Genomic DNA, 27132 nt, shown 5'->3' with positions numbered 1-27132 from the left:
AATTTGCTGTAGTAGTGCCTGTGTTACTGTGATGTTTTACATTTTGATGACATTCAGTGACTTAAAATGAATGATGCATTGGATGCGCAATAGCATTAGATTTGTTCTTCAAAAAATCTTGTATTTGCTCTGCACACCTACCACACAAGTAAACTGTTTGATGCTTAGATCCCTAACAGACCTCCAGGGGGACAGATATTTAAGAGGTCAAAATGCTTTTGCTTGTTAGTAACCAAAATAACTGCAAAAACATGGGAAATGGTACCATTTTCCCCAAAATAATTTTATAGAGCAAATCATGCCATAGTGGTTGCATGACACCTCTTTCCAAGATTTATTGCCATCTAGGATATCAATTTGTCCCAGGTAATTTTTCTTCAGCAATGTCCACCATTGATTATGCTTTAAGATTGTGCATACAGAAGGTTTATCCTTTAATTTAGACATAGACTGGTGATAAGTTTATCACATAGCTTCCTTCCGCACTCTATTTATTCATTACTTATGTGGGTCCCTGAATGACCCAGTGTCCTGGGGTGACTTTACCTTTAAGATAGTTTTGGGAGCTGAGAGGAAGTTGAAGCTGCTGGAGGCTGATGGGAGTTTTTTCTTGTGACTAATTATTGGTCATTTCTGAGAATTGGTGGTGATTTGAACCATTGAGAAGTGAGATCAACTTGTGAACAGCACCTTAAGATGTAAGGCCAGGGCTCTCTTGTTCTCTTTGGTTTCCTGCTTCTGACAAGGTAACAGGCTCTGTCTCGGCCTCCCCCCTGCCCTCCAGGCCAGACAAGGAGAAATGGAGCCGGCCTGGCTTGGTTTGCAGTTTCTGCTGCTGAACTGAAACCTGACACCATGAACATCTGCAGCTTTCCAAGACTTTAACCCTTTTACTACCTGGATGAGACTTACAGATTACTGCTCTTCCCAGAGAGAGAGAAGGAAGAGAGAGAGAGGGATAGTCAACATGAAGAAGACATCATAAAACCATCAAAGACAGTGAAGAAAAGAATTAGGTTTTAGATGGAGAAGAGAGAATAAGGAGATGCTTTATAAGCTGAAATATTTTCTGTTAAAGCTATGGAGATGGAAAATAGTGTTCTGAAAAAAACTTCTTTAATCCATGACAGAGTATATTGGGAGGAATGGAGTGTTCAAAGTGTGGATTTTGAGCAAAAGGTGGAGCAATTGTGATACAGTGAGGTGCTGGAACAGAGCGGGAAGAAGTAATAGTTGAAAATTTGGGACCTTGAGAGGCAAAGAGAAAACTTCTGTTTCCAGGGAGGCTCACAGAGACAGATGAAGAGAACTTTTGCCTTTGAATAACTCAACCTTAAAAATTACATCCCTAGACTCATGACCCATAACACACCTCAGAGTGATGTGAAATGGGAGGAGTGAACTGATGACAGATCTCCAGGCAGCTGGCATCAGAGAAATAGAAAGCTATAACAGAAATAGTTTTCTTGGGAGAAACTCCATAGATTAGCAGAAGACTTCTGTTTCTCTACAAAGACTGATGACAAGACTAGCAGGAACTGGGACTGTTTTAAACACCAAAGTTCCAAACTTTTCTGTCTCTATGTTGTCATGTGAGCAAGGGAATAGTTGGGTAGTGGGGGAGGAAGGGGGCTTTCTGGAGGTTTTATTCTGGTGTTCTTATTCTTGTAGTTTTGTTAATAAACTTTCTTTATTCCTTTTAAGTTTTAGGCCTGTTTTGCTCTTGTTCTAATCCATATCTCACAGCAAGAAATAAGTAAGTTTTCTAGCAATTTTTTAATTACTGCTTTAAAACCATGACACCCAGACTATGACCTTTCATATTTTTTTTTTTCTCTTAAGTTTAATTATTCTTTATTATTTATTCAGAGCAGCAAAGAATGGTTTGGGTTGGAAGTGATCTTAAAGATAGAATCACTGAAACATTTAGGTTGAAAAGACTTCCAAGGCCACTGAGTCTAACCTCTGACTGAACACCACTATGGCAACAAGACCAGAGCACTGAGTGCCACATTCAGTCATTCACTGAACACCTCCAGAGATGGTGACCCCACCACCTTCCTAGGCAGAGCCTTCCGATGCCTGAGAAACCTTTCAGTGAACAAATTCTTCCTTTTGTCCAACCTGAATGTTCCCTGGAATAGCTTGAGGCCATCTTCTCTTGTCCTGTTGCTGGCTGCCTGGGAATAGAGAGCAATCCCGACCTGGCTACAACCACTTGCCAGGGAGTTGTGCAAGCAATAAGTCCCCCCTGATCCTCCTTTTTCACAGAATACACCAAGCTCCCATAGCAACTCTTCATAGGATTTACCCTGTAGACCCTTCATCAACTGCACTGCCTTTCTCTGGCAACGCTCTGGCACCTCAATCCCCTGCTTTTCATGAGGGACCCAGAAATGATTGCAAGACTTCTACACAGAAGAACAACCACTGCCCTGACCCTGCTGGCCACACTGATGCTGACACAAAAGGCCAGGAGGCTGCCTGCCTCCATACCCAGCTGGGCACAAGCTGGCTCACGATCAGCTACTGTCAGCCAGCACCCCCAGGGGCCCTTCCTGCCGGGCAGCTTTCCAGACACTCTGCCCCCAGCCTGGGGCACTGCAGGGGCTTCTTGGGAACATGAGGGCAGGACCCAGGCCAGGCTCTTTTTGAACCTCATCCTGCTGGCCTCACACCATCAATCCAGCCTGGCCACATCCCCCTGCAGAGTATTCCTACCTTCAAGCACATTAACACTCCCACCCACCTTGGTGTTATCACAAATTTATTACTGAGAGTACCCTCAATGCCCTTGGCCACATCAGCAGGACAGACACTGAACAGGACTGGCCACAGTGGACAGCACTAGTCACCAGACACCAACTGGATACGGCACCATTCCCCACAACCCTCTGGACATGGCCATCCTGACAGTTCTTAACCCAACAAAGAGGGCCCCTGCCCAAGCCCTGGGCTTTTCCAGGACTGTGCTGTGGGATACAGAGTCAAAGACTTGGCCTAAGTCCAGGGAGACTCCATACACAGCTTTCCCCTCAGCCATCAGGCAAGTGACCTCAAAGAAGATCAGTTTGCTCAGGCAGGACCTGCCTTTCCTAAACCCACATTGGTTGGGCCTGATCCCTCAGTTGTCCTCTCTGGGCCGTGTGATCCCCCTCACGATGATCTGCTCCAGAACCTCGCCGGGTCCCGAGGTCAGGCTGACAGACCTGCAGTTCCTCACATCCTCCCTGCAGCCCTTCTTGGGCCTGGGTGTCCCATTGGCACCTCCAGTCACCTGGGATCTCTCAGGTGGACTGGCCAGCGCTGACAATAAAGGATGGACAGCAGTTTAGGGAGCCCTTCTGCAGCTCCCTCAGCACCCTTGGGGGACTCGCAGCCAGGCCTTTTATAAGTAAATCAATGGTTATAGCAACTTGATTGGTTGTTCATATTTAGTCATAAGTTGACTGTTAACTGATACATGTTTCTAATTAATTTTTTAATATCTGTTGTCAGTGGGTTTGTGGTTCTATGGGGAAGGGGGGATGAAGTCTATTAATTGGTGCAGGTAGGAGTCAATGGAACTAAGGTTAGCTTAAAGTAAATGAGCTGCTGTTTAACATCATGAAGGACTCAGTGAACTGAGGGAACATTCCAGAACGTGACATCACCGGAGTGACCTCAACATCTCAGACACAAATTGGTGGAAGAGCTAACCAATCACTCGTCGCCCTGGGAAAATAATTGGTCTAGGATGCACCCCGATAAGGAACAGTAAGAACCCTGGAAATGAGCCAACCAGAGAGAGAATCAAGAATGGACCCATCACGGACAGAGGGCGGTTATAAAGGTTGCACAAGGACTTCACCCTGGGGCCTCTGGTGGAACTTAGTACCCAAAGGAGCATCCAGCGTAGGGTATTGCCACTGTTAGTCCAATTTTCTGCCTGGGGCCCAGGCTTATTCTGGGCTCCTGCCTCCATTGGTGTTTTTCTTTCGTTTAATAAATGAGGTAACTTTTATTTTCACCCAAAAAATCCAAGCCTCATTTACAGGCCAATAGACCTGTCAGTGTTTCAGTGGCATGGCAGGTCACTAACTACTTCCTCCAGGATTACAGGGGTCTGGTCTGCTCTCTTTCCTTGTGTGTCAGCTCAGGAGGCTGGCTGTCATCTGGGAATTGATCTGCCTGTCCAAGACTAAAGCAAAGAAAGCATTCAGTACCTCAGCTCTGGAGATATTCCTTAGCACTCCATTGTTGTTAATAATTGTAAAAAAACCACTTTTTATTGTCTTTTACAGTAGTAGCCCAATGAAGTGCAATCAGAGCTTTTACATTCCTGATTATCTTTCCAAAGAAAGGGGGACGGAGGGGTGGGATACATGGTGGGCTGAGTGGGAAAAGCAGTTTGGCAGGGCACAGGGCTCCATTGGGGAGGTTTGGGAGGAACACATGTGGTAGGAAAAGGGAGAGATGAAGGTCATTGGAAGAACAGGCATAGGCAAATTTAAGAGGCAAAAGCTTAAAAAAGGCCTTTGTGACCAAAGGAGTTTCCATGTCTCAGTGTGACAACGGGTGGCCATGACCACCAGGCCTTTATGACCCACGCTTGCATCGTGCCCAAAGGCCATTGTGACACAGGTGCCTGCGGTGACGTGGAGGACTCTTACAGGGTCTTACAAAGCCCTCACGTTGTCACTCCCAGGAGAGCAGCTCTCTGAGGAGGCAGCAGCTCTCTCACGAGGCAGCAGCTTCTCTGGAGGAAGCAGCTCTCTGGGTGCCCTTGGCCAGTGTTCGTCAGAGCACTGCCAAGATGTCAAAGAGACAGGACGAGAACGTCCAATTCCAGCCCCGTGAGGGGCAGCGATTGCTGTCCAAGCGGCAACAGGTGAGGGATGGGGATGGAGGGAGAGGCTGCACTGGGACCTGGGGGAAGGCTGGGGGCAGAGAGCCAGGCCTGGCACCAGGCCTTGCTCTGGGGAGGAGCCGGTGCCAAGCATGGCCCAGGTGAAGGAATGCCCCAGAGACAGCGAGCACAGCTGGGAACCCAGCCCAGCCTGGCTGCTGTGGTCAGCACCTGCCTTAGGGCCAGAGCTGAGCTTGTCTCCGTGTGGGGGGACAGCGTGTCTGCACAGCCGCCTCCATCCCACGCCTCTTCCTGCTTCCCACAGGTGCCTCAGAGGCCGCCGCAGGCAGCAGCAGAGGTCACATGGGTGACCATCGTGCCCCTCCACGGGGACAGACTCACAGGACACCTCACACAGGTGACACGGAACACCTCGTGGAGGTGTCCTCAGAAGGACAGCCTGGAGGGCAGATATTCACTGCTCCGCAGCGGCACAGTCACACGGCCAAAGAGGTTGTCCGTGTCAGACTTGCCGCCACTCCATGGCCCTCCATTGACAGTGACACCTCCGTGCCGGCTCAGCTCTGAAATGCCAAGAGCAGCCTCGGCAAGGGTCAAGCTGCCCCCTCTGCCAGCAGCCCCAGCAGCCTCTGGGGCTTATCCCAGAGGCAGAGCATTGTCCATGGGCCCTGTGGCCAGCAGCCACCGAGAGCTTGTGCCACCTTCTCGGTGGGGCACTGTGGCTGCTCACAGGGCCCGGGGAACACCTTCCCTGGACAGCTCAGCTGAAAGGCTCTGGCGAGGGTCAGCGGCAAGGCAGGGCCATCGCCTGCCACCCCTGCGACGTGCAGGGGGCATGCTGCTCCACACAGGGACCCAGCCTGACTGGAAACACCTGGGGCACAGCGAGATGGAGGAGCTCACTGAGGTGCAGGAACAGCACAGTGGCAACATCTATGCAGACCTGCTTAGAAGCCTTGCCCTGTGCCTGTATGAAGACACATCTACCAGGTCCACCTGCACCCAGGCGCAGTCAAGTGTCTGCCAGGATGTACATTCACAGCACCAGGTGGTGCCCAGTGCTCCTGGCTTGACCAAACATGCCATAGGAGAGACAGGAAAATTCTCTAAGCTCCTGTCTCCTGCCCAGGTGTCAGAGCAGCAGTCTGTCTCTGACAACTCCCAGTCCTGGGACACTCCTCCAAAGGAGCCAAACTGGCAGGAGGAAGAGATCCCAGTAACAGAGGCTGCAGGAGACAAGGCCAGCGACCCACAGGGCACGTTGCTTGCCCTATTGAAAGAGAAAGAGGGAGAGGCAGGATCTTCTACCCGGGACAAAGATCCCTGGGATGAGGGGAACAGCAAGCTTTTGCCCACATCAGAGCCTGAGGTAAGCTCAGACTTCACAGCCTCTCCCTCATCTGGACGCCACTGTGAAGAGAGGGGAGCTCATCAGCTGCCCGAGCACACTGCACATGGCAAGCTGCTGTGCACGGGGCCTGAGGATGCTTCAAAGCATCCTCTGAATATCGATGCAGAGGAGCTGGAGAAGTTGGAGGAAGACATCCTCTCCTCCCTGCATCAAGAAAGCCCCTCGGTGCCACACAGTCTTTGTGGCTGGAGCAAAGACTCTGCAGGAGAGACAGAAAACTACACACAGCTCGTGCCCCCTGACCGGTATGAAGAGCTGTGGTCTCTCTTAAACAACAAGGACGCCCCATCCAGGGACACTCGGCTAGACCAGCTACTGGCCAAGTGGGAGGAAGAAGAGCTCCATGACACAGACACTGCAGGAGAGAGGGACAGCGAGTCACAGAGCTCGTTGTCTCTCCCACTGCAAGATGCGGGAGCAGAGCCAGAAGCTTTTCCCCTGCACAGCGATCCCTGCGATGAGGAGCACAGCCAGCATCTCCCCATGGCACTGCCGGAACACACAAAGATGTTTGCGGTTTGTGCCTCGCCTGCTGATCCTGCGGAGGAGGCTGGCGCAGCATGGCTTGAGGCTGGCTGTGCCCAGGCCGCCCCTCCCCAGGCAGAGCCCCGCAGGGCTGGGGAGCCGGCAGGGGCTTGCCCGCTGCCTGCCCAGCCCCTGGCACGCAGCGCTCCTGCTTGCCCCGCCGGCAGCGCAGCCGTCCCGCAGCCCCCGGCCCCACGGCCATGGCGCTCCATCGCCAAGACGGCCCGGCGGGCTCTGCGCCGGCTCTTCTCCTTCAGCTGCCTCCGGGGGCAGCAAGAGGACTGAGCCCAGAGCCAGAACCAGGCGGATCCCTAGAGATGACTGCTGACCCTGAGACCATCACCTGCCCAAGGTAGGTCCTGGTGCCGGTGCCAGCCCAGTACTTACAAGGAAACAGCAAGGGAGCCTGGTCAGCGACAGCCGCTTGAGGAAGGATGACAGCACTGCCTTGGAAAACCCGATACAAGCTGATTGTCGGCCCGTGCTGCATTGTGGGGGGTGCATTCCCACCCAGCCCTCAGGCCGCTTTAGGAGCTGAGAAATTATCCTTGGGCCTCAGCATTGCAGGCAAAGGTAGGTATTCCCCTCCTCCTTTCACATGGAAAAGAAGAAAATGCCTCCATGGATACCTGCAGCACGGGCTGCAGGAAATTGTTAACCCCAGAAGAACGACTTCAGCCCCCACCTCCACATGAACCACGGAGCCTCCCAGTGCAGACAAGCACTTGGGGAGGAAGGACCAATGGGACACTGCTGGAACCAAGCACATCGGACTGTCTTCTGTCTTATTTGTCTCCAATTCCCCTCGGCCCCCACTTCCCTTCTCACCCTCCTCTTCTTTATTCCTTTCTATCTCTCTTCCTCCCATTTATTATTAAATCAAATCCCTGTTGTTGACTTTGGAAGATGGTCTCGTTGGCACCTTAATTTGGTCAGAGGCGTCCTTCCCTAATCTCATTTTACCAGGGGCACACATCTGCACACAGCACTCCAGGTGTGGCCTCCCAGGGCCCAGCACAGAGGGACAATCACCGCTCTGATCCTGCTGGCCACAGTGTTGCTGACACAGAAGGCCAGGAGGCCACCAGGCCTCTTACCCACACAACAGCTGGGCACACACCAGCTCACCTTCAGCTGCTGTCAGCCAGCACCCCCAGAGCCTTTCCTGCTGGACAGCTTTCCAGCCACTCTGTCCCCAGCCTGGAGCACTGCAGGGGCTTCTTGGGGCACAATGGCAGAACCCAAGCCAGGCTCTTCTGGAAACTCATCCTTGCACCATCCATCTAGCCTGTCCACATCGCCTCAACAGAGCCTTCCTACCTTCCAGCACATTAACACGCTCATCCAGCTTGGTATTGTCAGAAATTTGTTACTGAGGGTACCCTCAATGCCCTTGGCCACATCAGCAGGACAGACACTGAGCAGGACTGGCCACAGAGGACACCACTAGTGACCAAAAACCACCTGGACGCAGCACCATTCCCCACCACCCTCTGGACACGGCTATCCTGACACGTCTTAAGCCAGGAATGAGCGCACTTGCCCAAGCCCTGAATTGACAGCTTTTCCAGGACTGTGCTGTGAGAGACAAAGGTTCAAGTCCAGGGAGACTCCATCCACAGCTTCTCCCTTGAGAGGCATCAGGCAATTCAACCACACCTCAGAGGAGATCAGTTTGCTCAGGCAGGACCTGCCTTTCCTAAACCCACATTGGCTGGGCCTGATCCCTCAGTTGTCCTCTCTGAGCCGCGTGATCCCCCTCACGATGATCTGCTCCAGAACCTCGCTGGGCCCCGAGGTCAGACTCACAGGCCTGCAGTTCCTCACATCCTCCCTGCAGCCCTTCTTGGGCCTGGGTGTCCCATTGGCACCTCCAGTCACCTGGGACCTCCCCGACTGGCCAGGAATGATGACAATAAAGGATGGACAGCAGTTCAGGGAGCTCTTCCATGGGCTCCCTGAGCGCCCCTGGGGGACTCCCAGCCAGGCCCATAGACTTGTCAGTGTCTCAGCAGGTCACTGACGACTTCTTCCAGGGGCTCTAATCCTGTGCCTGTCTGCCAGCTCAGGAGACTACTTTTCTTCTGCATAAGCGGTCTGATTATTAAAGGCTGAGGCAAAGAAAACGTTAAGTAGGGCAGTCTTTTCCTCATCCTTAATAATCATATTCCCCTCTGCATAAAATAAAGAATGGTGATTTTTATTTGCCCTCCTTTGTTGCTAGTCTTTATAAACAAATACTTATTATTGTCTTTTACAGTAGTGGCCAGATAAAGTGCTAACAGCTTTCACCTTCCTGATTCTGTTTCTACATGAGGTCAGGGCCTAGAGCTGGGACACATGGCGGGCTGGGTGGGATAAGCAGGGCACAGGGCTCTTTTGTGGGAGTTTAGAGCACAAACTCAAGGTGGGACAAGGGAGAGCTGAAGATCATTGATAAAGGAACAAGCGTAGGCAAAGCAGAGGGCCAAAGGCCTAAGAAACTGACATCATCATGGAAACCAGCAGGCCTGTCAGACAACGGGTGGCCGTGACCACCAGGCCTTTATGACCCACGCTCGCATCGTGCCCAAAGGCCATTGTGACACGGGTGCCTGCAGTGACGTGGAGGAATCTTACAGGGACAAAGCCCTCACGTTGTCACTCCCAAGAGAGCAGCTCTCTGAGGAGGCAGCAGCTCTCTCACGAGGCAGCAGCTTCTCTGGAGGAAGCAGCTCTCTGGGTGCCCTTGGCCAGTGTTCATCAGAGCACTGCCAAGATGTCAAAGAGACAGGACGAGAACGTCCACTTCCAGCCCCATGAGGGGCAGCGATTGCTGTCCAAGCGGCAACAGGTGAGGGATGGGGATGGAGGGAGAGGCTGCACTGGGACCTGGGGGAAGGCTGGGGGCAGAGAGCCAGGCCTGGCACCAGGCCTTGCTCTGGGGAGGAGCCGGTGCCAGCATGGCCCAGGTGAAGGAATGCCCCAGAGACAGCGAGCACAGCTGGGAACCCAGCCCAACCTGGCTGCTGTGGTCAGCACCTGCCTTAGGGCCAGAGCTGAGCTTGTCTCCGTGTGGGGGGACAGCGTGTCTGCACAGACGCCTCCATCCCACACCTCTTCCTGCTTCCCACAGGTGCCTCAGAGGCCACCGCAGGCAGCAGCAGAGGTCACATGGGTGACCATCGTGCCCCTCCACGGGGACAGACTCACAGGACACCTCACACAGGTGACACAGAACACCTCGTGGAGGTGTCCTCAGAAGGACAGCCTGGAGGGCAGATATTCACTGCTCCGCAGCGGCACAGTCACACGGCCAAAGAGGTTGTCCGTGTCAGACTTGCCGCCACTCCATGGCCCTCCATTGACAGTGACACCTCCGTGCCGGCTCAGCTCTGAAATGCCAAGAGCAGCCTCGGCAAGGGTCAAGCTGCCCCCTCTGCCAGCAGCCCCAGCAGCCTCTGGGGCTTATCCCAGAGGCAGAGCATTGTCCATGGGCCCTGTGGCCAGCAGCCACCGAGAGCTTGTGCCACCTTCTCGGTGGGGCACTGTGGCTGCTCACAGGGCCCGGGGAACACCTTCCCTGGACAGCTCAGCTGAAAGGCTCTGGCGAGGGTCAGCGGCAAGGCAGGGCCATCACCTGCCACCCCTGCGACGTGCAGGGGGCATGCTGCTCCGCACAGGGACCCAGCCTGACTGGAAACACCTGGGGCACAGCGAGATGGAGGAGCTCATTGAGGTGCAGGAACAGCACAGTGGCAACATCTATGCAGACCTGCTTAGAAGCCTTGCCCTGTGCCTGTATGAAGACACATCTACCAGGTCCACCTGCACCCAGGCGCAGTCAAGTGTCTGCCAGGATGTACATTCACAGCACCAGGTGGTGCCCAGTGCTCCTGGCTTGACCAAACATGCCATAGGAGAGACGGGAAAATTCTCTAAGCTCCTGTCTCCTGCCCAGGTGTCAGAGCAGCAGTCTGTCTCTGACAACTCCCAGTCCTGGGACACTCCTCCAAAGGAGCCAAACTGGCAGGAGGAAGAGCTCCCAGTAACAGAGGCTGCAGGAGACAAGGCCAGCGACCCACAGGGCACATTGCTTGCCCTATTGAAAGAGAAAGAGGGAGAGCCAGGATCTTCTACCCGGGACAAAGATCCCTGGGATGAGGGGAACAGCAAGCTTTTGCCCACATCAGAGCCTGAGGTAAGCTCAGACTTCACAGCCTCTCCCTCATCTGGACGCCACTGTGAAGAGAGGGGAGCTCATCAGCTGCCCGAGCACACTGCACATGGCAAGCTGCTGTGCACGGGGCCTGAGGATGCTTCAAAGCATCCTCTGAATATCGATGCAGAGGAGCTGGAGAAGTTGGAGGAAGACATCCTCTCCTCCCTGCATCAAGAAAGCCCCTCGGTGCCACACAGTCTTTGTGGCTGGAGCAAAGACTCTGCAGGAGAGACAGAAAACTACACACAGCTCGTGCCCCCTGACCGGTATGAAGAGCTGTGGTCTCTCTTAAACAACAAGGACGCCCCATCCAGGGACACTCGGCTAGACCAGCTACTGGCCAAGTGGGAGGAAGAAGAGCTCCATGACACAGACACTGCAGGAGAGAGGGACAGCGAGTCACAGAGCTCGTTGTCTCTCCCACTGCAAGATGCGGGAGCAGAGCCAGAAGCTTTTCCCCTGCACAGCGATCCCTGCGATGAGGAGCACAGCCAGCATCTCCCCATGGCACTGCCGGAACACACAAAGATGTTTGCGGTTTGTGCCTCGCCTGCTGATCCTGCGGAGGAGGCTGGCGCAGCATGGCTTGAGGCTGGCTGTGCCCAGGCCGCCCCTCCCCAGGCAGAGCCCCGCAGGGCTGGGGAGCCGGCAGGGGCTTGCCCGCTGCCTGCCCAGCCCCTGGCACGCAGCGCTCCTGCTTGCCCCGCCGGCAGCGCAGCCGTCCCGCAGCCCCAGGCCCCACGGCCATGGCGCTCCATCGCCAAGACGGCCCGGCGGGCTCTGCGCCGGCTCTTCTCCTTCAGCTGCCTCCGGGGGCAGCAAGAGGACTGAGCCCAGAGCCAGAACCAGGCGGATCCCTAGAGATGACTGCTGACCCTGAGACCATCACCTGCCCAAGGTAGGTCCTGGTGCCGGTGCCAGCCCAGTACTTACAAGGAAACAGCAAGGGAGCCTGGTCAGCGACAGCCGCTTGAGGAAGGATGACAGCACTGCCTTGGAAAACCCGATACAAGCTGATTGTCGGCCCGTGCTGCATTGTGGGGGGTGCATTCCCACCCAGCCCTCAGGCCGCTTTAGGAGCTGAGAAATTATCCTTGGGCCTCAGCATTGCAGGCAAAGGTAGGTATTCCCCTCCTCCTTTCACATGGAAAAGAAGAAAATGCCTCCATGGATACCTGCAGCACGGGCTGCAGGAAATTGTTAACCCCAGAAGAACGACTTCAGCCCCCACCTCCACATGAACCACGGAGCCTCCCAGTGCAGACAAGCACTTGGGGAGGAAGGACCAATGGGACACTGCTGGAACCAAGCACATCGGACTGTCTTCTGTCTTATTTGTCTCCAATTCCCCTCGGCCCCCACTTCCCTTCTCACCCTCCTCTTCTTTATTCCTTTCTATCTCTCTTCCTCCCATTTATTATTAAATCAAATCCCTGTTGTTGACTTTGGAAGATGGTCTCGTTGGCACCTTAATTTGGTCAGAGGCGTCCTTCCCTAATCTCATTTTACCAGGGGCACACATCTGCACACAGCACTCCAGGTGTGGCCTCCCAGGGCCCAGCACAGAGGGACAATCACCGCTCTGATCCTGCTGGCCACAGTGTTGCTGACACAGAAGGCCAGGAGGCCACCAGGCCTCTTACCCACACAACAGCTGGGCACACACCAGCTCACCTTCAGCTGCTGTCAGCCAGCACCCCCAGAGCCTTTCCTGCTGGACAGCTTTCCAGCCACTCTGTCCCCAGCCTGGAGCACTGCAGGGGCTTCTTGGGGCACAATGGCAGAACCCAAGCCAGGCTCTTCTGGAAACTCATCCTTGCACCATCCATCTAGCCTGTCCACATCGCCTCAACAGAGCCTTCCTACCTTCCAGCACATTAACACGCTCATCCAGCTTGGTATTGTCAGAAATTTGTTACTGAGGGTACCCTCAATGCCCTTGGCCACATCAGCAGGACAGACACTGAGCAGGACTGGCCACAGAGGACACCACTAGTGACCAAAAACCACCTGGACGCAGCACCATTCCCCACCACCCTCTGGACACGGCTATCCTGACACGTCTTAAGCCAGGAATGAGCGCACTTGCCCAAGCCCTGAATTGACAGCTTTTCCAGGACTGTGCTGTGAGAGACAAAGGTTCAAGTCCAGGGAGACTCCATCCACAGCTTCTCCCTTGAGAGGCATCAGGCAATTCAACCACACCTCAGAGGAGATCAGTTTGCTCAGGCAGGACCTGCCTTTCCTAAACCCACATTGGCTGGGCCTGATCCCTCAGTTGTCCTCTCTGAGCCGCGTGATCCCCCTCACGATGATCTGCTCCAGAACCTCGCTGGGCCCCGAGGTCAGACTCACAGGCCTGCAGTTCCTCACATCCTCCCTGCAGCCCTTCTTGGGCCTGGGTGTCCCATTGGCACCTCCAGTCACCTGGGACCTCCCCGACTGGCCAGGAATGATGACAATAAAGGATGGACAGCAGTTCAGGGAGCTCTTCCATGGGCTCCCTGAGCGCCCCTGGGGGACTCCCAGCCAGGCCCATAGACTTGTCAGTGTCTCAGCAGGTCACTGACGACTTCTTCCAGGGGCTCTAATCCTGTGCCTGTCTGCCAGCTCAGGAGACTACTTTTCTTCTGCATAAGCGGTCTGATTATTAAAGGCTGAGGCAAAGAAAACGTTAAGTAGGGCAGTCTTTTCCTCATCCTTAATAATCATATTCCCCTCTGCATAAAATAAAGAATGGTGATTTTTATTTGCCCTCCTTTGTTGCTAGTCTTTATAAACAAATACTTATTATTGTCTTTTACAGTAGTGGCCAGATAAAGTGCTAACAGCTTTCACCTTCCTGATTCTGTTTCTACATGAGGTCAGGGCCTAGAGCTGGGACACATGGCGGGCTGGGTGGGATAAGCAGGGCACAGGGCTCTTTTGTGGGAGTTTAGAGCACAAACTCAAGGTGGGACAAGGGAGAGCTGAAGATCATTGATAAAGGAACAAGCGTAGGCAAAGCAGAGGGCCAAAGGCCTAAGAAACTGACATCATCATGGAAACCAGCAGGCCTGTCAGACAACGGGTGGCCGTGACCACCAGGCCTTTATGACCCACGCTCGCATCGTGCCCAAAGGCCATTGTGACACGGGTGCCTGCAGTGACGTGGAGGAATCTTACAGGGACAAAGCCCTCACGTTGTCACTCCCAAGAGAGCAGCTCTCTGAGGAGGCAGCAGCTCTCTCACGAGGCAGCAGCTTCTCTGGAGGAAGCAGCTCTCTGGGTGCCCTTGGCCAGTGTTCATCAGAGCACTGCCAAGATGTCAAAGAGACAGGACGAGAACGTCCACTTCCAGCCCCATGAGGGGCAGCGATTGCTGTCCAAGCGGCAACAGGTGAGGGATGGGGATGGAGGGAGAGGCTGCACTGGGACCTGGGGGAAGGCTGGGGGCAGAGAGCCAGGCCTGGCACCAGGCCTTGCTCTGGGGAGGAGCCGGTGCCAGCATGGCCCAGGTGAAGGAATGCCCCAGAGACAGCGAGCACAGCTGGGAACCCAGCCCAACCTGGCTGCTGTGGTCAGCACCTGCCTTAGGGCCAGAGCTGAGCTTGTCTCCGTGTGGGGGGACAGCGTGTCTGCACAGCCGCCTCCATCCCACGCCTCTTCCTGCTTCCCACAGGTGCCTCAGAGGCCACCGCAGGCAGCAGCAGAGGTCACATGGGTGACCATCGTGCCCCTCCACGGGGACAGACTCACAGGACACCTCACACAGGTGACACAGAACACCTCGTGGAGGTGTCCTCAGAAGGACAGCCTGGAGGGCAGATATTCACTGCTCCGCAGCGGCACAGTCACACGGCCAAAGAGGTTGTCCGTGTCAGACTTGCCGCCACTCCATGGCCCTCCATTGACAGTGACACCTCCGTGCCGGCTCAGCTCTGAAATGCCAAGAGCAGCCTCGGCAAGGGTCAAGCTGCCCCCTCTGCCAGCAGCCCCAGCAGCCTCTGGGGCTTATCCCAGAGGCAGAGCATTGTCCATGGGCCCTGTGGCCAGCAGCCACCGAGAGCTTGTGCCACCTTCTCGGTGGGGCACTGTGGCTGCTCACAGGGCCCGGGGAACACCTTCCCTGGACAGCTCAGCTGAAAGGCTCTGGCGAGGGTCAGCGGCAAGGCAGGGCCATCACCTGCCACCCCTGCGACGTGCAGGGGGCATGCTGCTCCGCACAGGGACCCAGCCTGACTGGAAACACCTGGGGCACAGCGAGATGGAGGAGCTCATTGAGGTGCAGGAACAGCACAGTGGCAACATCTATGCAGACCTGCTTAGAAGCCTTGCCCTGTGCCTGTATGAAGACACATCTACCAGGTCCACCTGCACCCAGGCGCAGTCAAGTGTCTGCCAGGATGTACATTCACAGCACCAGGTGGTGCCCAGTGCTCCTGGCTTGACCAAACATGCCATAGGAGAGACGGGAAAATTCTCTAAGCTCCTGTCTCCTGCCCAGGTGTCAGAGCAGCAGTCTGTCTCTGACAACTCCCAGTCCTGGGACACTCCTCCAAAGGAGCCAAACTGGCAGGAGGAAGAGCTCCCAGTAACAGAGGCTGCAGGAGACAAGGCCAGCGACCCACAGGGCACATTGCTTGCCCTATTGAAAGAGAAAGAGGGAGAGCCAGGATCTTCTACCCGGGACAAAGATCCCTGGGATGAGGGGAACAGCAAGCTTTTGCCCACATCAGAGCTTGAGGTAAGCTCAGACTTCACAGCCTCTCCCTCATCTGGACGCCACTGTGAAGAGAGGGGAGCTCATCAGCTGCCCGAGCACACTGCACATGGCAAGCGGCTGTGCACGGGGCCAGAGGACGCTTCAAAGCATCCTCTGAATATCGATGCAGAGGAGCTGGAGAAGTTGGAGGAAAACATCCTCTCCTCCCTGCATCAAGAAAGCCCCTCGGTGCCACACAGTCTTTGTGGCTGGAGCAAAGACTCTGCAGGAGAGACCGAAAACTACACACAGCTCGTGCCCCCTGACCGGTATGAAGAGCTGTGGTCTCTCTTAAACAACAAGGACGCCCCATCCAGGGACGCTCGGCTAGACCAGCTACTGGCCAAGTGGGAGGAAGAAGAGCTCCATGACACAGACACTGCAGGAGAGAGGGACAGCGAGTCACAGAGCTCGTTGTCTCTCCCACTGCAAGATGCGGGAGCAGAGCCAGAAGCTTTTCCCCTGCACAGCGATCCCTGCGATGAGGAGCACAGGCAGCATCTCCCCATGGCACTGCCGGAACACACAAAGATGTTTGCGGTTTGTGCCTCGCCTGCTGATCCTGCGGAGGAGGCCGGCACAGAATGGCTTGAGGCTGGCTGTGCCCAGGCCGCCCCTCCCCAGGCAGAGCCCCGCAGGGCTGGGGAGCCGGCAGGGGCTTGCCCGCTGCCTGCCCAGCCCCTGGCACGCAGCGCTCCTGCTTGCCCCGCCGGCAGCGCAGCCGTCCCGCAGCCCCCGGCCCCACGGCCATGGCGCTCCATCGCCAAGACGGCCCGGCGGGCTCTGCGCCGGCTCTTCTCCTTCAGCTGCCTCAGGGGGCAGCGAGAGGACTGAGCCCAGAGCCAGAACCAGGCGGATCCCTAGAGATGACTGCTGACCCTGAGACCATCACCTGCCCAAGGTAGGTCCTGGCGCCGGTGCCAGCCCAGTACTTACAAGAAAACAGCAAGGGAGCCTGGTCAGCGACAGCCGCTTGAGGAAGGATGACAGCACTGCCTTGGAAAACCCGATACAAGCTGATTGTCGGCCCGTGCTGCATTGTGGGGGTGCATTCCCACCCAGCCCTCAGGCCGCTTTAGGAGCTGAGAAATTATCCTTGGGCCTCAGCATTGCAGGCAAAGGTAGGTATTCCCCTCCTCCTTTCACATGGAAAAGAAGAAAATGCCTCCATGGATACCTGCAGCACGGGCTGCAGGAAATTGTTAACCCCAGAAGAACGACTTCAGCCCCCACCTCCACATGAACCACGGAGCCTCCCAGTGCAGACAAGCACTTGGGGAGGAAGGACCAATGGGACACTGCTGGAACCAAGCACATCGGACTGTCTTCTGTCTTATTTGTCTCCAATTCCCCTCGGCCCCCACTTCCCTTCTCACCCTCCTCTTCTTTATTCCTTTCTATCTCTCTTCCTCCCATTTATTATTAAATCAAATCCCTGTTGTTGACTTTGGAAGATGGTCTCGTTGGCACCTTAATTTGGTCAGAGGCGTCCTTCCCTAATCTCATTTTACCAGGGGCACACACCTGCACACAGCACTCCAGGTGTGGCCTCCCAGGGCCCAGCACAGAGGGACAATCACCGCTCTGATCCTGCTGGCCACAGTGTTGCTGACACAGAAGGCCAGGAGGCCACCAGGCCTCTTACCCACACAACAGCTGGGCACACACCAGCTCACCTTCAGCTGCTGTCAGCCAGCACCCCCAGAGCCTTTCCTGCTGGACAGCTTTCCAGCCACTCTGTCCCCAGCCTGGAGCACTGCAGGGGGTTCTTGGGGCACAATGGCAGAACCCAAGCCAGGCTCTTCTGGAAACTCATCCTTGCACCATCCATCTAGCCTGTCCACATCGCCTCAACAGAGCCTTCCTACCTTCCAGCACATTAACACGCTCATCCAGCTTGGTATTGTCAGAAATTTGTTACTGAGGGTACCCTCAATGCCCTTGGCCACATCAGCAGGACAGACACTGAGCAGGACTGGCCACAGAGGACACCACTAGTGACCAAAAACCACCTGGATGCAGCACCATTCCCCACTACCCTCTGGACACGGCTATCCTGACACGTCTTAAGCCAGGAATGAGCGCACTTGCCCAAGCCCTGAATTGACAGCTTTTCCAGGACTGTGCTGTGAGAGACAAAGGTTCAAGTCCAGGGAGACTCCATCCACAGCTTCTCCCTTGAGAGGCATCAGGCAATTCAACCACACCTCAGAGGAGATCAGTTTGCTCAGGCAGGACCCGTCTTTCCTAAACCCACATTGGCTGGGCCTGATCCCTCAGTTGTCCTCTCTGAGCCGCGTGATCCCCCTCACGATGATCTGCTCCAGAACCTCGCTGGGCCCCGAGGTCAGACTCACAGGCCTGCAGTTCCTCACATCCTCCCTGCAGCCCTTCTTGGGCCTGGGTGTCCCATTGGCACCTCCAGTCACCTGGGACCTCCCCGACTGGCCAGGAATGATGACAATAAAGGATGGACAGCAGTTCAGGGAGCTCTTCCATGGGCTCCCTGAGCACCCCTGGGGGACTCCCAGCCAGGCCCATAGACTTGTCAGTGTCTCAGCAGGTCACTGACGACTTCTTCCAGGGGCTCTAATCCTGTGCCTGTCTGCCAGCTCAGGAGACCACTTTTCTTCTGCATAAGCGGTCTGATTATTAAAGGCTGAGGCAAAGAAAACGTTAAGTAGGGCAGTCTTTTCCTCATCCTTAATAATCATATTCCCCTCTGCATAAAATAAAGAATGGTGATTTTTATTTGCCCTCCTTTGTTGCTAGTCTTTATAAACAAATACTTATTATTGTCTTTTACAGTAGTGGCCAGATAAAGTGCTAACAGCTTTCACCTTCCTGATTCTGTTTCTACATGAGGTCAGGGCCTAGAGCTGGGACACATGGCGGGCTGGGTGGGATAAGCAGGGCACAGGGCTCTTTTGTGGGAGTTTAGAGCACAAACTCAAGGGAGAGCTGAAGATCATTGATAAAGGAACAAGCGTAGGCAAAGCAGAGGGCCAAAGGCCTAAGAAACTGACATCATCATGGAAACCAGCAGGCCTGTCAGACAACGGGTGGCCGTGACCACCAGGCCTTTATGACCCACGCTCGCATCGTGCCCAAAGGCCATTGTGACACGGGTGCCTGCGGTGACGTGGAGGACTCTTACAGGGACAAAGCCCTCACGTTGTCACTCCCAGGGGAGCAGCTCTCTGAGGAGGCAGCAGCTCTCTCACGAGGCAGCAGCTTCTCTGGAGGAAGCAGCTCTCTGGGTGCCCTTGGCCAGTGTTCATCAGAGCACTGCCAAGATGTCAAAGAGACAGGACGAGAACGTCCAATTCCAGCCCCGTGAGGGGCAGCGATTGCTGTCCAAGCGGCAACAGGTGAGGCATGGGGATGGAGGGAGAGGCTGCAGTGGGACCTGGGGGAAGGCTGGGGGCAGAGAGCCAGGCCTGGCACCAGGCCTTGCTCTGGGGAGGAGCCGGTGCCAGCATGGCCCAGGTGAAGGAATGCCCCAGAGACAGCGAGCACAGCTGGGAACCCAGCCCAACCTGGCTGCTGTGGTCAGCACCTGCCTTAGGGCCAGAGCTGAGCTTGTCTCCGTGTGGGGGGACAGCGTGTCTGCACAGCCGCCTCCATCCCACGCCTCTTCCTGCTTCCCACAGGTGCCTCAGAGGCCACCGCAGGCAGCAGCAGAGGTCACATGGGTGACCATCGTGCCCCTCCACGGGGACAGACTCACAGGACACCTCACACAGGTGACACAGAACACCTCGTGGAGGTGTCCTCAGAAGGACAGCCTGGAGGGCAGATATTCACTGCTCCGCAGCGGCACAGTCACACGGCCAAAGAGGTTGTCCGTGTCAGACTTGCCGCCACTCCATGGCCCTCCATTGACAGTGACACCTCCGTGCCGGCTCAGCTCTGAAATGCCAAGAGCAGCCTCGGCAAGGGTCAAGCTGCCCCCTCTGCCAGCAGCCCCAGCAGCCTCTGGGGCTTATCCCAGAGGCAGAGCATTGTCCATGGGCCCTGTGGCCAGCAGCCACCGAGAGCTTGTGCCACCTTCTCGGTGGGGCACTGTGGCTGCTCACAGGGCCCGGGGAACACCTTCCCTGGACAGCTCAGCTGAAAGGCTCTGGCGAGGGTCAGCGGCAAGGCAGGGCCATCACCTGCCACCCCTGCGACGTGCAGGGGGCATGCTGCTCCGCACAGGGACCCAGCCTGACTGGAAACACCTGGGGCACAGCGAGATGGAGGAGCTCATTGAGGTGCAGGAACAGCACAGTGGCAACATCTATGCAGACCTGCTTAGAAGCCTTGCCCTGTGCCTGTATGAAGACACATCTACCAGGTCCACCTGCACCCAGGCGCAGTCAAGTGTCTGCCAGGATGTACATTCACAGCACCAGGTGGTGCCCAGTGCTCCTGGCTTGACCAAACATGCCATAGGAGAGACGGGAAAATTCTCTAAGCTCCTGTCTCCTGCCCAGGTGTCAGAGCAGCAGTCTGTCTCTGACAACTCCCAGTCCTGGGACACTCCTCCAAAGGAGCCAAACTGGCAGGAGGAAGAGCTCCCAGTAACAGAGGCTGCAGGAGACAAGGCCAGCGACCCACAGGGCACATTGCTTGCCCTATTGAAAGAGAAAGAGGGAGAGCCAGGATCTTCTACCCGGGACAAAGATCCCTGGGATGAGGGGAACAGCAAGCTTTTGCCCACATCAGAGCTTGAGGTAAGCTCAGACTTCACAGCCTCTCCCTCATCTGGACGCCACTGTGAAGAGAGGGGAGCTCATCAGCTGCCCGAGCACACTGCACATGGCAAGCGGCTGTGCACGGGGCCAGAGGACGCTTCAAAGCATCCTCTGAATATCGATGCAGAGGAGCTGGAGAAGTTGGAGGAAAACATCCTCTCCTCCCTGCATCAAGAAAGCCCCTCGGTGCCACACAGTCTTTGTGGCTGGAGCAAAGACTCTGCAGGAGAGACCGAAAACTACACACAGCTCGTGCCCCCTGACCGGTATGAAGAGCTGTGGTCTCTCTTAAACAACAAGGACGCCCCATCCAGGGACGCTCGGCTAGACCAGCTACTGGCCAAGTGGGAGGAAGAAGAGCTCCATGACACAGACACTGCAGGAGAGAGGGACAGCGAGTCACAGAGCTCGTTGTCTCTCCCACTGCAAGATGCGGGAGCAGAGCCAGAAGCTTTTCCCCTGCACAGCGATCCCTGCGATGAGGAGCACAGGCAGCATCTCCCCATGGCACTGCCGGAACACACAAAGATGTTTGCGGTTTGTGCCTCGCCTGCTGATCCTGCGGAGGAGGCCGGCACAGAATGGCTTGAGGCTGGCTGTGCCCAGGCCGCCCCTCCCCAGGCAGAGCCCCGCAGGGCTGGGGAGCCGGCAGGGGCTTGCCCGCTGCCTGCCCAGCCCCTGGCACGCAGCGCTCCTGCTTGCCCCGCCGGCAGCGCAGCCGTCCCGCAGCCCCCGGCCCCACGGCCATGGCGCTCCATCGCCAAGACGGCCCGGCGGGCTCTGCGCCGGCTCTTCTCCTTCAGCTGCCTCAGGGGGCAGCGAGAGGACTGAGCCCAGAGCCAGAACCAGGCGGATCCCTAGAGATGACTGCTGACCCTGAGACCATCACCTGCCCAAGGTAGGTCCTGGCGCCGGTGCCAGCCCAGTACTTACAAGAAAACAGCAAGGGAGCCTGGTCAGCGACAGCCGCTTGAGGAAGGATGACAGCACTGCCTTGGAAAACCCGATACAAGCTGATTGTCGGCCCGTGCTGCATTGTGGGGGTGCATTCCCACCCAGCCCTCAGGCCGCTTTAGGAGCTGAGAAATTATCCTTGGGCCTCAGCATTGCAGGCAAAGGTAGGTATTCCCCTCCTCCTTTCACATGGAAAAGAAGAAAATGCCTCCATGGATACCTGCAGCACGGGCTGCAGGAAATTGTTAACCCCAGAAGAACGACTTCAGCCCCCACCTCCACATGAACCACGGAGCCTCCCAGTGCAGACAAGCACTTGGGGAGGAAGGACCAATGGGACACTGCTGGAACCAAGCACATCGGACTGTCTTCTGTCTTATTTGTCTCCAATTCCCCTCGGCCCCCACTTCCCTTCTCACCCTCCTCTTCTTTATTCCTTTCTATCTCTCTTCCTCCCATTTATTATTAAATCAAATCCCTGTTGTTGACTTTGGAAGATGGTCTCGTTGGCACCTTAATTTGGTCAGAGGCGTCCTTCCCTAATCTCATTTTACCAGGGGCACACACCTGCACACAGCACTCCAGGTGTGGCCTCCCAGGGCCCAGCACAGAGGGACAATCACCGCTCTGATCCTGCTGGCCACAGTGTTGCTGACACAGAAGGCCAGGAGGCCACCAGGCCTCTTACCCACACAACAGCTGGGCACACACCAGCTCACCTTCAGCTGCTGTCAGCCAGCACCCCCAGAGCCTTTCCTGCTGGACAGCTTTCCAGCCACTCTGTCCCCAGCCTGGAGCACTGCAGGGGGTTCTTGGGGCACAATGGCAGAACCCAAGCCAGGCTCTTCTGGAAACTCATCCTTGCACCATCCATCTAGCCTGTCCACATCGCCTCAACAGAGCCTTCCTACCTTCCAGCACATTAACACGCTCATCCAGCTTGGTATTGTCAGAAATTTGTTACTGAGGGTACCCTCAATGCCCTTGGCCACATCAGCAGGACAGACACTGAGCAGGACTGGCCACAGAGGACACCACTAGTGACCAAAAACCACCTGGATGCAGCACCATTCCCCACTACCCTCTGGACACGGCTATCCTGACACGTCTTAAGCCAGGAATGAGCGCACTTGCCCAAGCCCTGAATTGACAGCTTTTCCAGGACTGTGCTGTGAGAGACAAAGGTTCAAGTCCAGGGAGACTCCATCCACAGCTTCTCCCTTGAGAGGCATCAGGCAATTCAACCACACCTCAGAGGAGATCAGTTTGCTCAGGCAGGACCCGTCTTTCCTAAACCCACATTGGCTGGGCCTGATCCCTCAGTTGTCCTCTCTGAGCCGCGTGATCCCCCTCACGATGATCTGCTCCAGAACCTCGCTGGGCCCCGAGGTCAGACTCACAGGCCTGCAGTTCCTCACATCCTCCCTGCAGCCCTTCTTGGGCCTGGGTGTCCCATTGGCACCTCCAGTCACCTGGGACCTCCCCGACTGGCCAGGAATGATGACAATAAAGGATGGACAGCAGTTCAGGGAGCTCTTCCATGGGCTCCCTGAGCACCCCTGGGGGACTCCCAGCCAGGCCCATAGACTTGTCAGTGTCTCAGCAGGTCACTGACGACTTCTTCCAGGGGCTCTAATCCTGTGCCTGTCTGCCAGCTCAGGAGACCACTTTTCTTCTGCATAAGCGGTCTGATTATTAAAGGCTGAGGCAAAGAAAACGTTAAGTAGGGCAGTCTTTTCCTCATCCTTAATAATCATATTCCCCTCTGCATAAAATAAAGAATGGTGATTTTTATTTGCCCTCCTTTGTTGCTAGTCTTTATAAACAAATACTTATTATTGTCTTTTACAGTAGTGGCCAGATAAAGTGCTAACAGCTTTCACCTTCCTGATTCTGTTTCTACATGAGGTCAGGGCCTAGAGCTGGGACACATGGCGGGCTGGGTGGGATAAGCAGGGCACAGGGCTCTTTTGTGGGAGTTTAGAGCACAAACTCAAGGGAGAGCTGAAGATCATTGATAAAGGAACAAGCGTAGGCAAAGCAGAGGGCCAAAGGCCTAAGAAACTGACATCATCATGGAAACCAGCAGGCCTGTCAGACAACGGGTGGCCGTGACCACCAGGCCTTTATGACCCACGCTCGCATCGTGCCCAAAGGCCATTGTGACACGGGTGCCTGCGGTGACGTGGAGGACTCTTACAGGGACAAAGCCCTCACGTTGTCACTCCCAGGGGAGCAGCTCTCTGAGGAGGCAGCAGCTCTCTCACGAGGCAGCAGCTTCTCTGGAGGAAGCAGCTCTCTGGGTGCCCTTGGCCAGTGTTCATCAGAGCACTGCCAAGATGTCAAAGAGACAGGACGAGAACGTCCAATTCCAGCCCCGTGAGGGGCAGCGATTGCTGTCCAAGCGGCAACAGGTGAGGCATGGGGATGGAGGGAGAGGCTGCAGTGGGACCTGGGGGAAGGCTGGGGGCAGAGAGCCAGGCCTGGCACCAGGCCTTGCTCTGGGGAGGAGCCGGTGCCAGCATGGCCCAGGTGAAGGAATGCCCCAGAGACAGCGAGCACAGCTGGGAACCCAGCCCAGCCTGCCTGCTGTGGTCAGCACCTGCCTTAGGGCCAGAGCTGAGCTTGTCTCCGTGTGGGGGGACAGCGTGTCTGCACAGCCGCCTCCATCCCACGCCTCTTCCTGCTTCCCACAGGTGCCTCAGAGGCCGCCGCAGGCAGCAGCAGAGGTCACATGGGTGACCATCGTGCCCCTCCACGGGGACAGACTCACAGGACACCTCACACAGGTGACACAGAACACCTCGTGGAGGTGTCCTCAGAAGGACAGCCTGGAGGGCAGGTATTCACTGCTCCGCAGCGGCACAGTCACACGGCCAAAGAGGTTGTCCGTGTCAGACTTGCCACCACTCCATGGCCCTCCATTGACAGTGACACCTCCGTGCCGGCTCAGCTCTGAAATGCCAAGAGCAGCCTCGGCAAGGGTCAAGCTGCCCCCTCTGCCAGCAGCCCCAGCAGCCTCTGGGGCGTATCCCAGAGGCAGAGCGTGGTCCATGGGCCTTGTGGCCAGCAGCCACCGAGAGCTTGTGCCACCTTCTCGGTGGGGCACTGTGGCTGCTCACAGGGCCCAGGGAACACCTTCCCTGGACAGCTCAGCTGAAAGGCTCTGGCGAGGGTCAGCGGCAAGGCAGGGCCATCGCCTGCCACCCCTGCGACGTGCAGGGGGCATGCTGCTCCACACAGGGACCCAGCCTGACTGGAAACACCTGGGGCACAGCGAGATGGAGGAGCTCACTGAGGTGCAGGAACAGCACAGTGGCAACATCTATGCAGACCTGCTTAGAAGCCTTGCCCTGTGCCTGTATGAAGACACATCTACCAGGTCCACCTGCACCCAGGCGCAGTCAAGTGTCTGCCAGGATGTACGTTCACAGCACCAGGTGGTGCCCAGTGCTCCTGGCTTGACCAAACATGCCATAGGAGAGACGGGAAAATTCTCTAAGCTCCTGTCTCCTGCCCAGGTGTCAGAGCAGCAGTCTGTCTCTGACAACTCCCAGTCCTGGGACACTCCTCCAAAGGAGCCAAACTGGCAGGAGGAAGAGATCCCAGTAACAGAGGCTGCAGGAGACAAGGCCAGCGACCCACAGGGCACGTTGCTTGCCCTATTGAAAGAGAAAGAGGGAGAGCCAGGATCTTCTACCCGGGACAAAGATCCCTGGGATGAGGGGAACAGCAAGCTTTTGCCCACATCAGAGCCTGAGGTAAGCTCAGACTTCACAGCCTCTCCCTCATCTGGACGCCACTGTGAAGAGAGGGGAGCTCATCAGCTGCCTGAGCACACTGCACATGGCAAGCTGCTGTGCACGGGGCCTGAGGATGCTTCAAAGCATCCTCTGAATATCGATGCAGAGGAGCTGGAGAAGTTGGAGGAAGACATCCTCTCCTCCCTGCATCAAGAAAGCCCCTCGGTGCCACACAGTCTTTGTGGCTGGAGCAAAGACTCTGTAGGAGAGACCGAAAACTACACACAGCTCGTGCTCCCCGACCGGTATGAAGAGCTGTGGTCTCTCTTAAACAACAAGGACGCCCCATCCAGGGACACTCGGCTAGACCAGCTACTGGCCAAGTGGGAGGAAGAAGAGCTCCATGACACAGACACTGCAGGAGAGAGGGACAGCGAGTCACAGAGCTCGTTGTCTCTCCCACTGCAAGATGCGGGAGCAGAGCCAGAAGCTTCTCCCCTGCACAGCGATCCCTGCGATGAGGGGCACAGGCAGCATCTCCCCATGGCACTGCCGGAACACACAAAGATGTTTGCGGTTTGTGCCTCGCCTGCTGATCCTGCGGAGGAGGCTGGCGCAGCATGGCTTGAGGCTGGCTGTGCCCAGGCCGCCCCTCCCCAGGCAGAGCCCCGCAGGGCTGGGGAGCCGGCAGGGGCTTGCCCGCTGCCTGCCCAGCCCCTGGCACGCAGCGCTCCTGCTTGCCCCGCCGGCAGCGCAGCCGTCCCGCAGCCCCCGGCCCCACGGCCATGGCGCTCCATCGCCAAGACGGCCCGGCGGGCTCTGCGCCGGCTCTTCTCCTTCAGCTGCCTCAGGGGGCAGCGAGAGGACTGAGCCCAGAGCCAGAACCAGGCGGATCCCTAGAGATGACTGCTGACCCTGAGACCATCACCTGCCCAAGGTAGGTCCTGGCGCCGGTGCCAGCCCAGTACTTACAAGGAAACAGCAAGGGAGCCTGGTCAGCGACAGCCGCTTGAGGAAGGATGACAGCACTGCCTTGGAAAACCCGATACAAGCTGATTGTCGGCCCGTGCTGCATTGTGGGGGTGCATTCCCACCCAGCCCTCAGGCCGCTTTAGGAGCTGAGAAATTATCCTTGGGCCTCAGCATTGCAGGCAAAGGTAGGTATTCCCCTCCTCCTTTCACATGGAAAAGAAGAAAATGCCTCCATGGATACCTGCAGCACGGGCTGCAGGAAATTGTTAACCCCAGAAGAACGACTTCAGCCCCCACCTCCACATGAACCACGGAGCCTCCCAGTGCAGACAAGCACTTGGGGAGGAAGGACCAATGGGACACTGCTGGAACCAAGCACATCGGACTGTCTTCTGTCTTATTTGTCTCCAATTCCCCTCTGCCCCCACTTCCCTTCTCACCCTCCTCTTCTTTATTCCTTTCTATCTCTCTTCCTCCCATTTATTATTAAATCAAATCCCTGTTGTTGACTTTGGAAGATGGTCTCGTTGGCACCTTAATTTGGTCAGAGGCGTCCTTCCCTAATCTCATTTTACCAGGGGCACACATCTGCACACAGCACTCCAGGTGTGGCCTCCCAGGGCCCAGCACAGAGGGACAATCACCGCTCTGATCCTGCTGGCCACAGTGTTGCTGACACAGAAGGCCAGGAGGCCACCAGGCCCCTTGCCCACATGCCAGCTCACCTTCAGCTGCTGTCAGCCAGCACCCCCAGAGCCTTTCCTGCTGGACAGCTTTCCAGCCACTCTGTCCCCAGCCTGGAGTAGTGCAGGGGATTGTTTTGGTGGCCGGAGTTTACAAGCCAGAACTTTGCTTGTGGAACTTGATACTATTGACCTTAGCCCATCAATCCAGTCTGTCCAAAATACCTGGTTCATATCCTTTGCCTTGAGCAGACATGCCACGCACTGGATCAGGTGGCCCAGGGCCCCATCCAAACAGGCCTATTCTAGAA

General features: G+C 56.1%; 6 protein-coding genes across 7 annotated transcripts in view; 5 read left to right on the top strand and 1 right to left on the bottom strand.

The window, feature by feature from the left end:
• The window catches only part of COL22A1 (collagen type XXII alpha 1 chain), a 251184-nt gene that overhangs the window by 95600 nt on the left and 128452 nt on the right, over nucleotides 1–27132 (bottom strand). The gene's annotated exons all lie outside the window — the stretch shown is intronic.
• Nucleotides 4623–7690, top strand: LOC111925167 (uncharacterized). 2 transcript variants are annotated; one of them, XM_023921569.2, is made up of 3 exons: nucleotides 4737–4870; nucleotides 5154–5897; nucleotides 5979–7690. In XM_023921569.2, exons 1-3 carry the CDS (start codon nucleotides 4796–4798, stop codon nucleotides 7068–7070), a joined length of 1911 nt encoding a protein of 636 aa, XP_023777337.2. In that variant the 5' UTR covers nucleotides 4737–4795; the 3' UTR covers nucleotides 7071–7690. The 2 variants fall into 2 exon arrangements, with proteins under 2 accessions (XP_023777336.2, XP_023777337.2); XM_023921568.2 differs by having other exon boundaries at nucleotides 4623–4870; nucleotides 5154–7690.
• LOC147655278 (uncharacterized) lies at nucleotides 8551–12437 on the top strand. The gene is made up of 4 exons (XM_086870266.1): nucleotides 8551–8784; nucleotides 9361–9618; nucleotides 9901–10644; nucleotides 10726–12437. Exons 1-4 carry the CDS (start codon nucleotides 8551–8553, stop codon nucleotides 11815–11817), a joined length of 2328 nt encoding a protein of 775 aa, XP_086726392.1. The 3' UTR covers nucleotides 11818–12437.
• On the top strand, nucleotides 13298–17183 carry LOC147655277 (uncharacterized). Its single transcript, XM_086870148.1, has 4 exons — nucleotides 13298–13531; nucleotides 14108–14365; nucleotides 14648–15391; nucleotides 15473–17183. The coding sequence occupies exons 1-4, from the start codon at nucleotides 13298–13300 to the stop codon at nucleotides 16562–16564; spliced, it is 2328 nt and encodes a 775-aa protein (XP_086726274.1). The 3' UTR covers nucleotides 16565–17183.
• Nucleotides 18044–21919, top strand: LOC111945393 (uncharacterized). Its single transcript, XM_086870051.1, has 4 exons — nucleotides 18044–18277; nucleotides 18919–19101; nucleotides 19384–20127; nucleotides 20209–21919. Exons 1-4 carry the CDS (start codon nucleotides 18044–18046, stop codon nucleotides 21298–21300), a joined length of 2253 nt encoding a protein of 750 aa, XP_086726177.1. The 3' UTR covers nucleotides 21301–21919.
• LOC111925169 (uncharacterized) lies at nucleotides 23576–26655 on the top strand. Its single transcript, XM_023921571.2, has 2 exons — nucleotides 23576–23837; nucleotides 24120–26655. The coding sequence occupies exons 1-2, from the start codon at nucleotides 23763–23765 to the stop codon at nucleotides 26034–26036; spliced, it is 1992 nt and encodes a 663-aa protein (XP_023777339.2). The 5' UTR covers nucleotides 23576–23762; the 3' UTR covers nucleotides 26037–26655.

Source organism: Cyanistes caeruleus, chromosome 1 (assembly GCF_971803275.1).
Source record: "Cyanistes caeruleus chromosome 1, bCyaCae1.hap1.1, whole genome shotgun sequence".
In the NCBI taxonomy this organism is placed as follows: Eukaryota; Metazoa; Chordata; class Aves; order Passeriformes; family Paridae; genus Cyanistes; species Cyanistes caeruleus.
This window is presented reverse-complemented; position numbering and strand designations above follow the sequence as displayed.

Bases quoted from the DNA above. Each gene is read 5' to 3' on its own strand.
- LOC111925167 (XM_023921568.2), top strand. From the start codon at position 4,796: ATGTCAAAGAGACAGGACGAGAACGTCCAATTCCAGCCCCGTGAGGGG. The intron at 4,871-5,153 runs GTGAGGGATGGG...TGCTTCCCACAG, and splicing joins TGCTGTCCAAGCGGCAACAG to GTGCCTCAGAGGCCGCCGCA.
- LOC111945393 (XM_086870051.1), top strand. From the start codon at position 18,044: ATGATCTGCTCCAGAACCTCGCTGGGCCCCGAGGTCAGACTCACAGGC. The intron at 19,102-19,383 runs GTGAGGCATGGG...TGCTTCCCACAG, and splicing joins TGCTGTCCAAGCGGCAACAG to GTGCCTCAGAGGCCACCGCA. The intron at 20,128-20,208 runs GTGGTGCCCAGT...TCTCCTGCCCAG, and splicing joins ATGTACATTCACAGCACCAG to GTGTCAGAGCAGCAGTCTGT.
- LOC147655277 (XM_086870148.1), top strand. From the start codon at position 13,298: ATGATCTGCTCCAGAACCTCGCTGGGCCCCGAGGTCAGACTCACAGGC. The intron at 13,532-14,107 runs GTCAGTGTCTCA...TCGTGCCCAAAG, and splicing joins CCAGCCAGGCCCATAGACTT to GCCATTGTGACACGGGTGCC. The intron at 14,366-14,647 runs GTGAGGGATGGG...TGCTTCCCACAG, and splicing joins TGCTGTCCAAGCGGCAACAG to GTGCCTCAGAGGCCACCGCA.
- LOC147655278 (XM_086870266.1), top strand. From the start codon at position 8,551: ATGATCTGCTCCAGAACCTCGCTGGGCCCCGAGGTCAGACTCACAGGC. The intron at 8,785-9,360 runs GTCAGTGTCTCA...TCGTGCCCAAAG, and splicing joins CCAGCCAGGCCCATAGACTT to GCCATTGTGACACGGGTGCC. The intron at 10,645-10,725 runs GTGGTGCCCAGT...TCTCCTGCCCAG, and splicing joins ATGTACATTCACAGCACCAG to GTGTCAGAGCAGCAGTCTGT.
- LOC111925169 (XM_023921571.2), top strand. From the start codon at position 23,763: ATGTCAAAGAGACAGGACGAGAACGTCCAATTCCAGCCCCGTGAGGGG. The intron at 23,838-24,119 runs GTGAGGCATGGG...TGCTTCCCACAG, and splicing joins TGCTGTCCAAGCGGCAACAG to GTGCCTCAGAGGCCGCCGCA.